We start from the raw sequence: 16264 nt of genomic DNA on the forward strand, positions 1-16264 counted from the left end.
CTTCCGCAAGTAATCAGATCATGCACTCCATATTTATTCAGATGTTGATTGGGCAGGTGACCTTACTGATCGATCATCCACCTCTGCTTATGTTATGTATCTTGGTCTAAGTCGCATCAGTTGGTCCTCCAAGAAACAACGCTCTGTTGCTCGTTCATCCACCGAAGCCAAATATAGAGCAGTTGCCAAATGAAATTGGATAACGAATTTGTTGACTGAACTCTTCATTCCACTTCCCACTACAACAACAACATACACAGTGAAATCCCACAATGTGGGGTCTGGAGAGGGTAAAGTGTACGCAGACCTTACTCCTATCTCGGAAGATAGGGAGGTTGTTTCCGGAAGACCCTCGGCTCAGCATTCCACTTCCCACTATTTAAAAAATTTACTGCGACAGCATTGGCACCACTTATCACTGCCAAAGTCCAATTGCAATTAACTTTCACTTTGTTCGTGATCAAGTGCAACAACACCAGATCAACATTGTTCATTTTCACTCTGCTGGTTAACTTGTTCATACACTCACTAAGCCACTGCCCGTTGCATCTTTTTAATGTAATCTCATCAAGTTAGGAGTTGTTGACACCTCTCCTAACTTGAGAGGCCTAAGGAACAATATCAACACCTTAAAGTTCATAACTAAACAATATCAACAACTTGAATACAAATCTGATTTTATTTTATTTTATTTTGTAAATATCTCATTTGATTGATTGTAATCTGTTAGTATCAGGAATGTATCCGTAGTTTAATATCTTTCCTTTTCCTTACCTGTAATCTTGGAATTCAATTATCAGCTGTATAAATATGAGACCATCATAATACAATAAAACAAGCTTTTCACTCATTCATCTCCAACTCTTTTATAAAGGTGTCCCGATTTATTCTTCCTAAGAACTATTGACAATGAGTCATGTACACTGAGATTATATCATCGAGTCTTGAGCAACCAAGAGACCTATATAGTTAGAGCAACCAAAATATGAAATTTTGAACCCAAAAAAAATAAGCTCAATGCTACGAACTTTAGAAATTGAATTCATCAAGTTCATATTCTCCGGCTAGGGATCATTAGAAACGTTCACATTAGATGAGGTGGAAATCAGGAAGTATATATCAAACAAATAAATGTAATTACACATGGAAAGAATCAGATTATTAACTATTGACGAGGAGTCATATAGGCAGAAACTGTATCATCGAACCCAGAGCAACCATGCCAACCAAGTAAACCTTGCTTGTATGGTAAGAAAGTTTTCTTCTTCATATCTTTCAACATCTCCTTCTTCATCTTGTAATGCAATTCATGAGCCGAAACCGGTCTCCTCGTCTTCCTCCTCGAACTCAATTCCGATGAATTCTTCACATTTTCTTGACGGATTTTCTTCACTAGAGAATACTTGTTTAACTCTTCTGTACTGCTACTTGCTCGACTCTCAGAAGCACTTCTGAATAGCAATAAGTCTTTCAATTTCCAACTGTTCCATAGCGATATCAACGATGAAACAGAGGGCTCTGTTTTCTCTTGATCAATACTTTCATCATCCTCATCAATTAACAATAAATCTGATACTCTCAGAGGAGATAATGATCTTGTCGCTTTATGTCTACTGGAACCAGAAGAATTATTTCTTATAGAATTTTGAGTTCTTTCCTTGGCTTCTATAGTTGGCTCGATCGCGTTCTTCTTACCTTTGAGCCTCCGCTTTGGTGATATCGGGGACTCAAATAAAGGCTTGATTTTTCCGCCATCAAATAGCTCGTCAGCTCCAGATATTATTATGTTTTTCTCCAATTCATGTCCGTTAAATTCAAAAGCGAAATCATCTGCATTATCATCATCATGATCGTTGTAACGGGTAACGTTAGTTTCTCCGTAAAGGGCGGAAATACGAGTAGGACTTGTTGGGGCACTGAAAAAGAATGTTGTCCCAAAATGTTGAGGACTTGCAGGAGCACTTATATAGGGAGTAGTACAAGCACTGTCGAAGTTGAAATCTATCATTTCCGTATTCATTTAATTTCTGTATATGAAATTATTGTGTGTTTTTTGCTCTGGTGAGAAGAATGGGAAATTAGTTTGAAAAGTGGAGAAGAGAGAGTGATGATATATACTTTGAAAAAATACAGAGAGATGTAGGGAGAGGAGTGGAAGTTAGGAAAGAGGAAGGAAGGTGATGATTTGACTTTGATTAAAGATATACTAGTAATATATAATTGGTCTTGATTATTTCTTTATTTATTTTGGTGATTGGTTACAAAAGAAAATGCACATGACATTTAGGGTGTGTTTGGTGCAATGGAAAATGTTTAAATGATTTTTCACGGAAAAAGTCTTCCTTAAAAATAATTGGGCTTCTTAGTTATTTACTGGTGTTCCGTAAGAAAGTGAAAACTATTATCCTAAAGTATTTATATAATCTAGGCATATACAATGAGGGTGGGGCGAAGGGTAGGAGTGTGGGTATCAGGGTTATGAGGTAGAGAAGAAGTCAGGATTTTTAGTTTATGAGTTCTAAACAACAATTATTTTTGCTTACTGGGTTCTTAATAGATTTTTGTATATATTAAATGAATTTTAACACAAATATAGGGTTTGAGCCAAATCTACTGAGTTCTGCCAACAAGGGCGACTCGACAAAATTGATGGTCGTCAAATCTTAACAAGATGTCTCAAGTATATTCAATAAAACTAGGTCAACACATGCATCCGATGAAATAAACTTAGTTGGAATATGGTCAGTAAGATTTCTCATGCATGAAATGTGCACATCGTTATTTTTACCAACCGGTTTTTAGATAGCACTAATTAAAAAAAATTCATATGCTTCACATTGTTCAAATCTATTTTAAAGTTTTTTTTTATTTTTAAATTAAAAAATTATATTTTTTACTTTAAAATACTTATTTTTTCAAAAACTAATTTATAAACCTACAAATTATAATCTACATGGTGTAGATAACATTAGACCTTATTTATATCTAGTAGCTATACTTTAAATTAATTACATTCCATAACTAAAAGGTGTATATCAATTACTGTACATAACTAAAACAGTTAAACGCGGTTAAAATTAAAAACCAACCGCAACATAAGGCTTGTATTCATATTTTTCCCCTGATCAACTCATTTTCTCTCTCATTGTCTCTCAATCTCTTCTGACTTACTCTCTCCTCCTCTCTCTAACGTTTGGTTCTATTTTGTCTTTTTTCACTCTGATCCTTCTTGTTCATGCAAGACTCAACCTTTACTCACCTGACCACAGTGCTCTTTTGCTTGTCCAAAAAGGCTTAGGCATACCTGCTCAACGCAATGCTCTTGAGAACCCATTAAGAGATTAATCAAAAACAAGAACAAAAGTGGTGGCTCAGATCTGCCCGACAAGATGGGTGGAAGTGGATGAAGGTTGTTGATGCGGTGGCTTTTGAGTTTTCACGGTCATATTCGGTTAGATCTTGGCCGGATCTGACTGGATCTACTTAGTTCTGGTCAGATTTTGCTTTGTCGGAATCTGGTCGGCGGTGACTTTTCCGGTCAGATTCCGGTGCCGAATCTGGAAAATCATTTTTTTTAGTGTATTCATTAAATTTTTAGCATACAATTCAGTGTATTCATTAATTTTTTGGCGTACAATTCAGTGTTTTGTGTATTTTTATTTTCTTGTATTCTGTTTTTTAGTGTATTCGTTAATTTTATTTCTTGTATACAAATGAATACATTAATTTTTGAAGTGTATACAAATGAACAGAGTGAATTTTATTTCTTTGTATTCAATTTTTTGAGTGTATTTGTTAACTTTTTTAGTGAAAAATTATGTGTTTTGTATACAATCGATTAAATATAATAAAGTGAATACACTGTAAAAGTAACTATAATGAATACAGTTGATTTGAATACATTTAAATTGAATACAAAATTTAGCAAATTTTAATGACTGTATTCATGAATACAGTGACACTTAATAGCGAATACAACATGAAACAAGCGCCTTAGCTATATGTTTGCCACGAAAAGTAAATAGCTAAACTGTAGCTATGCGGAAAAAAAAAATCCCCAAATAGTAGTCATTTATGAAATTTTCCCTAGTGAAAATGGGGACCCCTAAAATTTTGGGCCTAAGACCTTTGGTTTATCAGCTTCATCCTAAAGCCGGCACTGTCTGCCAAACATGTAGCTACCGTTGTCGCTCTGCCCCTTCTATGGGTGTGGGTGTATTGGAGGAGATAATTAATGTACAGTACCATTTATGAAACTTATTTTTCCTACTTTCATTAATGAAATCATTTTTTTTGGAATTACTTGTTGCAGAAAAAAAAATCAATAATTTTGATCAACAAAAAATCAGAAAATCCGAAAACATTTTCTGAAGAACGGCTGCCTTCATACCAAATACACCCTTAGATTATTTTATTTAGTTGGTTTTGTTAGGGTCAGAGATGTGCTGCTGCTTATAAGTAATCCCCAATAACCGTTAAGCTTCTAATATTATAAAATTTTGGGATTAGGAACATGATTCTCTCTTTCTCAATTTAACAGCTAGCCAGTCAAGACAAGGAAAAAGAAAACAACAAGGAAAATAGAAAGTAGGAATTAAAAATTCTTAGAGTCACGTTTTCAACTAAGTGACTGTCGCTTTTCTTAATTATTGGTTTGTTAGGTGAAGAAATTGATTAGCTAGTCTAATATATATAAATTTTCCTATAGAACAACAAAAGTATATGAGGTAATGGGAGGCTAGAAACAGGACGCATTTTCTTCCTTGTGTTTGGGTCAAAATAGCACGTGAGATATGTAACATTATAATACAGATAAATTAGTGTGCTATCAATAAAAGCATGCTCATGGTGGGCATTTTCCTTTTGATAAATCATTTGGGACCGTTGACATAGACTAATCGGCTGGTAGTTTATCTAGAAGATCGACCATTGTTGTAGTAAACTTCATTACAATGTAAACACGAATATTAAACAAAATAGATTATACATGATTTTATATAAGATGAAAAGCGGTCGTTTCTGCGGATTAAATTATCATTTTTATTTTGCACGTACGACCTATAGCAAAATAACGAGATAATATCTCATATGGTCATCCAATTATGAGTAGCTTTCTCATAAAGTCGCCCAACTTTATTTTTTAACCCAAAAGTCACTGAGTAATTTTCTAAGAAAGTCACTCAACTTATTTTATAACTCAAAAGTCACTCAATTATTGGTTTTTTCACCTAGAAAGTCACCCAACCAATTTAAATGATTTTTTCACTAAATTTTGCTAATAAGGATTTTTTTATTTTAAGCTAAATTTCTATGAAATAAAAAGGTACTCATTTTTGCCATCTTATTGACCCGCCCCACTTGATCCAACCCGTTAAAATTATATTGATACTCTTTTGTTTTACACTCGGCCAATGAAACATAATAAAGGTATTACAACCTAATACTAACTATACAAGTTACATATAACTATCTACTAAGAGTGACCTGATTGTGTTACTATAGTTTACACAATCAGTGAATATCAGCATTTCATCTTTCATAATCCAGAGAGTGATAATTATCCTAATGTAAATTTTTCTTACAAAGTCGTGCATCACCACTGGTTTCTCAGTGCCAGTTACACACTAAATATTCTGATTCAAATCTAGCAAGAGAAAGCAAGTATCTAAAATCTGGCTAAAAGGAAAATTATTTCATGACACCATAAATAAAGGATGAAAAGATTGGACACAATCTAAAATATTTTTTTTGGTAGAACATACATATTATTAAAACATTACGGCAAGTGATCATAATGTCAATACTTTTCATGCGTTATACTTTCCAGAATCTCATGCGTCCTATTTAAATTGCTCTTCTGTAGTAGGTAATAAATAAGTCATGATCATTCATGTTTTCATATACTTTGCTCGCAGTTTCAAAAAACCATCCTCCAATGGGGAATGAAGGAAGAGTTAGGGTTTTGTTATACTGAGTCAGTGAGGTTGTGTATGGAAGTAACTCAGTTCAATATAGTTATGGTGCTAACACGGGTGTGAAATTGTCAATTAACAACAATAGTATATGAGGTAACGGGAGGCAAAAAACACGAATTATTTTCTTCATTGTGTTTGGGTCAACATAGCACGTAAGAATTTAACATTAAATAAATGTGTTATTTAATCAGCATGATCATGGTGGGCACTTTCCTTTTTATAAATCATCTGGGACAATTGACATAGACGAATTTGGCAGGTAGTTTATCTAGATGATCGATCATTGTACGTTGAAGTAAAACTTCATTGCTATGTAAACACGAATATTAAACAAAATATATTACTAAAAAGAGGTTTAGCACCACTATCACCACTATAATATAATATATTCATCCAAATAGCTAATTGTAATGACAGTTGGAATAAATTAATAGCCGCATACATATTCTGAAAACATATGTTTCGGTTATTAAACTGAAATTAAAGCATGCATAAAAAGATGCAAAGCTTCCGTAATTGATGAAACTTGAATCTAGTATACATAGTATTTGAATTAAAAATGATTGGATGTGAAGCTACGAAGATCCATAATTAAAAGGATATTTTTTGTTTGATATGTTCACTACAAGAAAGTATAGAAATGGTAACAAAAAATTTAATATTTAGCAATAACTTAATTTTATTGTTGGCAAATGAACTTTTTTGTTGCCAAAGAATTTAATTTTGTTGTCATAGTATTGATTATTGTTGCAAAAAGTACTTTTTGCAACAACAAAAAAAGTTGTTGCACGTTGTTGCAATAACAGCCGTTGGGAAAAGTCTATGCAACAATTTTTTTTTGTTGCAAAAGGCAACAAAATTTTTTTTGTTGCCAAATATATTTTTTCTTATAGTGGTTATATAGTCATGATAAAGGAAAAAATTCTTATTAGGTATTTAAATAAATTTTAAAAAAACAAACAAAGAAAATTAAAACACAATGTGAGAGTTGACGAGTTAAGGCTATGACCTATGACCTATTCTGACACAACCCATTTCAGTGCAAGTAACATTTGGGTGGATTAAATGAATTATTCATTTTGATCCACCCAAATTCAGTCCAACCTTCCAATTTGACACCTCTCTAACTAATTTATATGTTCAGTGAACCTTGTCTATTTTATACATATAAAAAACTCGAAAATACATTAAAGACTATTGAAACTTGGTTTTGCAAAAGGTACGTCGTTAGAGTGAGTACGCTTTACATAAAGTAAAGGCCCGTCCTTGGAGGAGTAAAGCATTGTTTTCTCTATGGGCAGATGACATAGGGATTATAAAACACAGTTGATCACTTGACTCAAGTTCTTCTTGTTCATTTTTTTTCCCGCTAGTGTAATTGTGATTGTTTCGACTGAGTGATATTGGGTTATGTTAGAAACATATTAAGAAACATGAGTATCAATTTTGGAGGTGTTTGGAGATGATTAGAGACAGATTGTAGATGATTTTCATATTACAAAACCTAGGTTGATGAAGAATATGTGTATCCCGGCCTGTATATCCATATATTACTCAATGTATATTCGTGTATATTACTCTGTATATCGTGGATATACATGAATATAAACAATACAAAAAGTGATATACATATGTCGTTGTGAATTCCTTCTTTATGTGTTTTTTGTTTATGTGATAAAAACAGCATTTAAAAGTTTCTTTGTTTGAAGTAGCCGGTTTTTTATGAGATCCAAATTCGTTCACAAAAATAGACATTGCCCAAAATTTTGAAGAGATATAAGAGCCTGTTTGGATGGGTTTATGCCTATAAGCTGTTTGCAGCTTATAAGCTAAAAAAATAAGTTGGGTAGTCAACTTGTTTTTTTTTTTTTGCTTATAAGCTGCTTTAGATAAGCTAAGTCAAATTGGCTCAATTATTTTTTTGAGCTTATTTTAAGCACAAAATGACTTTAAGCTGGCCAACCAAACACTCAAAAAAGCTGAAAACAGCTTATAAGCAACTTATAAGTCAATCCAAACGGACTCTAAAGCTTCTTCACATAGTTTTTATGACAAATTTGTTGAGTGATTTTATAAGAGAAAAGCTCTAAACTAAGTAATTTTATTGATACAAAATAAAATTGAATGACTTTACTACATAATTTCTCATAGTTGAGTGACATTTTGATATATTTACCCTTTTTTACTTAGGCTAGGTAGTTCTGTGCCAATAGATCGTATAAAAGTTCATGTTACTAAATGGAGGACCTTCTCTAGTGAAAAGATCTCCATAATAATAGAGGACTAGTAAAATAAAAAGGAACCACCCACATTTTTTTTTAATCTTTCTTTTGAAGTTTGATTCTTGGCCTCCTTGACCTGAACTTCTCTTTGGGAGCCAAAAAGGAAAAAACAAAAAAACTAAGATGTTTGAGAAGAAAAATTAAAACTCTAACTTATAGAGTTCTCGAGACCAGAAAATTGCATACAGTCAAACTTCTCCGTACAGTCAAACTTCTCTATAATTGTCATTCGTTGTAACAACATTTCACTAAAATGGCCTAATTTTCTCCCGAATCAATTTTTCATGTTATATTTTACTTCTCTATAACAACATTCTACCTATAACAGCAGTGACATTCATTATAGCGGTACATTCTTTGTAAAGTTACCTCTCTATAATAGCCATACTCAAATATTGGGTAATAATATTTTGTAACAAATATCGGAATTCTACCTATAGATTACAACCCCAATGCTAATAGCGAAATTTTAGAACTTGTTGAGGATATTGATAATGTGCCATTACTTATAGTCCAAATCCCATCTCATAACACCAATCAAGCAATGGATGCTACCACTTATCTGGAGTTTGACGCAATAATTTCAATCCTTGAAACTCACACTTATGAAGAGATTATTGCACAAGTGATTGGAGTGGAAGAACAAGAGACAGCTGATATGTTGTTTAGATTTTAATTGTTTATCAGTATGGTACAACTAGTTATGAATTTATTAGTAATTTATTAGCCTTTTCAATTTGAATTAATGAGATGAAAATCAATTGAGATTTTAAAATTAACAAGTATATAGTTTTCGTTTATAACATAAAAGGTAGAATAAAATAATTTTGGGCACTGTTGTTTATAACAGCTAAATGAGATCTAAACATCAAATGTCAGTATACATACATAACAACACCTCATTATAGCAGCCGTGAAATTTTCAGACAAACGCTGTCATTATAGAGAGATTTGACTGTAATATAATTTGTTGAAGTAGTGGGTAAATTAAAAATTTTGCGGTGGGTAAAACACTATTTTTAAAATATTAATTGCCCCCACTATGAAATTATTGTTGGACTGGCAAATAAACCTCACACGATACAACAAAGCATTAAGATGTCCTTTTCCTTGATTCTAACCGAGCCCGTTTGGATTGACTTATAAGTTGCTGAAAATAGCTTGGATTGGCTTATAAGTTGCTGAAAATAGCTTATAAACTGTTTTCAGTTTTTTTGAGTGTTTGACTGGCTAGCTTAAAGCCATTTTGTGCTTAAAATAAGCCAAAAAAAAAACAATTGGGTCAATTTGGCTTAGCTTATCTAAAGCAGCTTATAAGTTGAATAGCTTAAAAGCAAAAAAAAAAAAAAAGTTGGACTACCCCAACTTATTTCTTTTTGACTTATAAGTTGTTTTCAACTTATACGCTGCTTTTTTTAAGTCCATCCAAGCAAGCTCTAAGTCTCTTTTGATATTGAGCTTTTATATATTTTAATTCATTTATTTTTCTTTCAATATTGACATGGTTGTGTGTGTGTATATATATCTAAATATTTTTTTTCCTAATAACGTGATTTTTGTTTTTGCCGTAGTGCATTCATCGGCATAATTCATCAACTTGTGATAATTGATTTTGTTCTATGGAAATTGATGTTTTGTTGAAAGTTGCAACTAATCTCTGACGATGTGACTGGTGAGTAATATAATTGATTATTCTAGGTTAGGGACTGTCAACCCTAACTTCAAACCTAAACTTCTAAAGCGGGAATTTTGAGTGATTGAGTTTTTATTTGTTTTTTAATAACGTGATTTTGATTTTTTTTGCAATGCATTTATCGGCATAATTCATCAACTTTGTGACAATTGATTTTTTCTATGGCAATTGATGTTTTATTGAAAGTTGCGACAAATCCCTAACGTTGTGACTGGTGAGTTCTGTAATTGATCATTCTAAGTTGGAGACTGTCAAGCCTAACTTCAGAACTAAATTTCTGAAGCAGAAATTTTGAGGGATTGAATTTCTTCTTTTGTGCAGTTAACTAAAAGGATCGACAATCATCTTTTTCAATTTAGTTGAATATATGCTTTCCAACTTCTTTCTATGGCAAATGATGTTTTATTGAAAGTTGCGACTAATCCCTGACGTCGTGACTGGTAAGTAATGTAACTAATTATTCTAAGTTGGGGACTGTCGAGCATAACTTCATACCTAAATTTCTGAAGCAAAAAATTTGAGGGATTGAGTTTTTTCCTTTATTCAGTTAGCTAAATAGGATTGACAATCATCTTTTTCATAACTTTACACTTTTTTCTTTAACTTTTATTATTTAATAAAAAAAAAATTAAAATAGTATTTGTAATTTATTAGCTACTAACAATTTAGCGATGGATTAAAGATGGAGTTCGTAGCTAAATCTAATTTTTTTCTATAGTGTTTGCTGTCAAATGAGGTACAGACTTTGGTCACGCGCAAAGCGCATACACCAAAACTAGGTATTAAAAAACACACACATCTCTTCTAATTTACCTTATTTTTAAAATTATAAATTTTACTTTTATGAAAGATGAAATGTTAAGTAAACTAATATTGTAAAAATTATTTACACGATCTGTATATATAATTTAAACTTATATATAATGATATAAATTAGTAGCCTAACTAAAATTTTGGTTGGTATTTAATGATGATGCTGATTCCATTTTTAAAGTTGGTAGGTATTTAGTGATGGTCAAGATATTATTAGAGGAAAGCTTTAGAGATAGGCTTCATATCAACACTTTAATTAATTTTCATTATGATTATTGAAAGCTTATCCGTGGCATTTACATCAAAATGTAATATTTAGTTGAATTATACATTAAATAAAATTATATCTATAACTTGCTATATCCAGTATAGCTGAAAGATCAAAAATCAATATTGCACCTCTATATAATGGGAATCCAACAAAAATATGTGTAAAGTTTCTAATTTTTCTAATTTCGAACACTTGGATAATATTTTTAATTTTTATTATATGAACATTCAAGTATTTAATGTTAAAATATAAAGTATATATCTGCAAATTAATTACATCAGAGGAGCATATAGAATAATTGTGTATCTTGACATTATAAAAAGTATAATATATTTCATGTGAAAAATAATTTTAATGTTGAAAGTCAGATACGCGTACCTCATACGAGAGAGTATAGTGCCGAGAACCTGATCTGACACGGGACCACTCACTCAACTCACCAACAAGAAGCATGATTTGGTGACACGGCCAACCAATTTAGATTACACGGCCTGAACTTTCTTCTTGGATTTTATATTTTTGCATTACTTAAGCATTATCATTTGTAATATTATCATAAAGTGTATTATAAACTCTGTGATGATCATAAAACACATAGTTTTCTCTAGCTCTTATTTTCTTGAGTGAGAGATCCTGAAGAGAATATACCACATTGGTGACGGACGAGAACCCTGGTTTCTTATAAGGCTTGGGAAATCCTCATCCCTTTGAGCTAGCTTTTGTGGGTGTGAATTAGACCCAATGCCTAATTTGACATGGTTACAAATTCAGGCCCATGCTCGATCTGATGTGAGCCCCCGGAAAAAGGGGGAAATATGCCCCAAATCCATGAATGTGCACGCTCCAGACTGGACAATGAAAGAGTTCCCGCTGCCGGCGACCAGAACGAGTCATTATGTGTAGGAACGATCTTCTCTTGAAATTGGAGAAGTAGGTTAAAAAAAAAAGGAGTGTTGGTGACAGGTGCATCAACTATTGGAAGTTGGAGAGAAGTACTCCAACACAACCAAGAAAAAAAAATAATGGGTGTTTGTAGAGAAGTGCTCTAACACAACCAAGAAAAAAAATAATGGGAGTTGGAGAGAAGTGCTCCAAGAATCGAAGGTTGATGAGAAAGTGCATCAACAAACTGGAATGTTGGAGAGAAAGTGCTCCAATTGAAATGTTGGAGAGAAAGTGCTCCAATGATTGTGAACAAGCACGTCAACGGGGTTGCTGCTTACGTGCTTCAACAAAATTTTGAAGATGGTGACAAGTACATCAATAGTTAGATATAAAACTTTGAATTACAGAAGAATGTGGGAAATAATAATTCAAAGTTGTAGGAACCCAAATTTGGTTAAGATTTGATATTTTAATTTATGTCTAGTTAGGATTTATAGTCAAATTAATATATGAATAGGTTTTCCTGTTTTGAGTTGAAGTAGGCTTCACACTATTATAAATAGGGGTGTTGCTAGCTATTTTTCATAACAAGAGAGAGTGTGGAGATTGTAGAGACCATTCAGAAAGTCATAGAGTTTATCAATAAAATATTTTTACTTCAAATTGGTATTTCAGAGATTCATAGAGTTTAGCAGTAAAATAGTTTCCTTCAAATTGATGAAGAGAATATACCACATCGGTGACGGATGAGAATCTTGAGCTCCTTATAAGGCTTGGAAATACTCCTCCGTTTAAGCTAGCTTTTGGGGTGTGTATTAGGCCCAATGCCTAATTTGACATGGTATCAGAGCCAGGCCCGACCGATGTGGGCCCTAAAAAAAAGGAGGACAGAATGTCCCCGGACCAATTGACCGGTCCCGGACCGCTGGGAGGTGAAAATGTCCCTGGTCCATGAATGTGCAGCTTCAGACCGTACAAAAAGAATGTCCGGATCTGGGCGTGAGAGGGAGGGAGGTGAAGAGAATATACCAAATCAGTGACAGACGAGAATTCTGGGCTCCTTATAAGGCTTGAGCAATCCTCCTCCCTTTGAGCTAGCTTTTGGGCTGTAACTTAGGCCTAATGCCTAATTTGACATATTCCGTCACCGTTCCGTACTCCATCTATGTTTAGTGCTTCGTTTGCAATTAGGATAGCATCGGCATTTTGGACTGCATTAGCATTTTGGAGTCCAGCAACATTTTGGACTCCAGCCAAATGTTGTTCCTCAACCATTGTCCATCACAAAACTAACAAATACAAAATCAACGAGGGATTAACACTGTTTTGGGATAATCACTATTGTTAGGGGCCCACAGTGTGCGCCAAATTATTTAGCCTATAATTCGTTTATTAGGTTAATAAGTTAAATTATTTAGAATAAGCTCACAAGCTACGTAATTAGTTCAAATTAGGCATAATACATAAACAGACCCTCAAACTTGGCTTCAGTTGGCAAGTATGCCCTCCAACTTTAGGTGTGCACAAGTAGGCACTTTAATGTAACACCTCGTAACTTCGGACGATAGTTTGACTCATAAGATGATAATATAATGGAACCAATATGAGGGTTATATGAAGTGTTTTGAAAACCAATTAAGTCATAAGAAATGTCTTTGGGCAAAGAAAAGTTGGAAGCCACTCTACGGGGCATGTTTGCAAGTGAGTTTATGAAAGGTCTTACTTCCAACGACCATAAACCCTATATTAATTTGGATTTTGGGAAAACTTCCTTGATGAAAGTTGTAGCCCCTTGAAATAGATTTCCAACAGTATATTATGGGCCTCAAACGGACATCTGTGTAAAGCGTTATGCCCATTATACGACAGACTATCCGAGCAGAAAATTTCGACGGACCATTTGACGGTCCGTAGAACATTTTGACGGTCCGTAAAACAATTATACGGTCCGTAAAATGGTCACAGAAAACCATATTTTGCTGGGATGTTTTACGGTTCATTTTGACGGTCCGTAAAACAATTATACGGTCCGTCAAATTGACTCAGGCCAGCGTAAAATGGTCACAGAAACCCATATTTTGCTGGGCATTTTGACGGTACATTTTGACGATCCGTCAAACAGTTTGAAGGTCCGTAAAAATGGGCGTAGAATTGCCCGACGGGTCAGATTTTAAGATGTTAATAAGAGACCCAAACTCATTTTTTTTCATTCCCATTTCTCCTCCACGACTCAAGAGTTCTCTAGAGCCATCCAAACACTTCATATGCAAGAATCCAAGTGAAACTAAAGATCCACTTCATCAATCCACAAAACTAAGTGTGAGAAACACATCAAATTCATTCAAGTCAAGAAATTCCATGGAAGGTGGAACTAGGGTTTTGTTCAAGTGAAGCATTTCAACTCAAGTCTTATTCCTACAACAACTAAGGTAAGTTTTATGATGTTTTTATGATGATTGAAGTATTGATAAGTTAAAAACACTTGGATTGAGGAAGCATATAGAAAATGGGTTTGATAAAGAGAATTATATGAACTATGCTAGAGTTTTTGGATTGTTGACTTGGGATTGTTGTATTCATATGGGTGATGAAGAATGATGTTAATTAAATCTAATTGAGATTGTAGAATCAGCTAGAAGTAATAGAATGGGGATTGGGTGAAGAAAACACCATTAATGAAGGTTGTGGAGCTTCATGCCCACTAAGTGTTTGATAAAATGCTTAGATGACCAAAGCATGAATATTATTGCTAATATAGAATCCCTTTGACTTGTATTGATATAGATCAAAGTTGAAAGGGGTGATGAACATTGTATTACGCTCAAAGGCTGGAATCAAGGTATGTGAGGCTAACTATCTACGTTAGGGAATGTTCATGATTCTCCCTACGCCTCATTCTTCATACTTGTCAGTAATTTGACTCAGAATACAGTTTAGCCCAGTTTTATGGTATGTTGTAGAACTGTTATCTTCTAGAGTTGCAGTTACAGAATTCGTTCATGGTTATCAATTTGAATATCATGAACTCAGCACGTAATCTTTATAGACTTATGTATTGTTACCACATGAGTCTCAGTCTAGAAATTCAGTATGCTCAGAAACAATCAGTGTTTTCAATTCAGTCCAGCATGTCTATTTCAGTTCAGCACTGTTCATTGTTGTTATGGTCTCAACCCTTATTAATTAACCATAATTATACATATGTGATTTTGCCCGAGGGCACAACACAGTCTTGTGTATACGTATACATGGCCGAGGCCATTGACTGACGCACTACTAGGCCGAGGCCATAGCGTGCATTTATTATTGGGCCGAGGCCCCACATATACAAACACAGATAATACAGATGATTCAGGTACAGAGCAGGGAGCATTCATATCTTTACTTCCTTGCTATTACAGTTACAGTTATCAGTTTCAGTTTCAGTATTTTATTGCTTCAGTTGCTTTACATACCAGTACAATTCAAATGTGCTGATGTCCCTTTTTATTGCTTGGGGGCCTGCATCTCGCGATGCAGGTAACGATACACAGGTTGACGACTCAACTATTTAGGAGTGCACGTATCAGCTACTGGTGAGCCCCAAATTCCTTCGGGGTGTTGTCAGCTATCCAGTTATTTCAGTTTATAGACAGCTCTATTATTCAGTACTCTTAGAGGCTTCATAGATACAGTTTAGACAGTCAGATGTTGTTTTAGGTTAGCCTTGTTGGCAGTCGTTCAGTTGTTTGGTTTAGCCATGTTGGCTACTTTCAGATATGTTCAGATTGTCTAAGTATTTCCGCATTATGATATTTCAGTCAGACGTTTAGATTAATCATCATGTGTTAGTTTTATTTTATAAATTAGTTATGTGTTGGTATCACATGTTGATTCAGCCAGCCAGTTGGTTCGCTCGGTCACATGCAGTCAGGCACCGGGTGCCGTGTTACGTCCAGGCCCAGGTTCGGGGCGTGACACTTAACTTGTATAAAGTTGAACATGTAAACACAAATGCTGACGTAGCACATAATTTTTGGAGGTGTACTTTATAAAGTTGAGGTGTGTAGATGATCATTTTGTAAGTTAGAGTGTTCAACTGACAAAGTGGAGACAGGTTGAGGTGCTTACTTGTGCACACCCAAAGTAGGAGGGCATACTTGCCAGCTAAGGCCAAGTTTGAGGGCCTCTTTATGTATTATGTCGTTCAAATTATGTTAATTCTCTGATAGCGTGAATAAAACGAGAGCATATAATATGAATAGGAATACATATAATTTAATTGAAATAATGAATAAAGTAAAATCGAAAGAGTTTCATATTGAATCTCATTGCTCAGATGATCTGAATCTCTGGGAGCTGTGAT

General features: G+C 34.0%; 1 protein-coding gene across 1 annotated transcript; it reads right to left on the minus strand.

The window, feature by feature from the left end:
* Positions 1 to 1009: 1009 nt before the first annotated feature.
* LOC132638601 (uncharacterized) lies at positions 1010 to 2123 on the minus strand. Its single transcript, XM_060355424.1, has one exon. It carries the CDS (start codon positions 2018 to 2020, stop codon positions 1166 to 1168), a length of 855 nt encoding a protein of 284 aa, XP_060211407.1. The 5' UTR covers positions 2021 to 2123; the 3' UTR covers positions 1010 to 1165.
* Positions 2124 to 16264: the final 14141 nt, after the last annotated feature.

This window comes from Lycium barbarum, chromosome 4, assembly GCF_019175385.1.
Source record: "Lycium barbarum isolate Lr01 chromosome 4, ASM1917538v2, whole genome shotgun sequence".
NCBI classification, from domain to species: Eukaryota; Viridiplantae; Streptophyta; class Magnoliopsida; order Solanales; family Solanaceae; genus Lycium; species Lycium barbarum.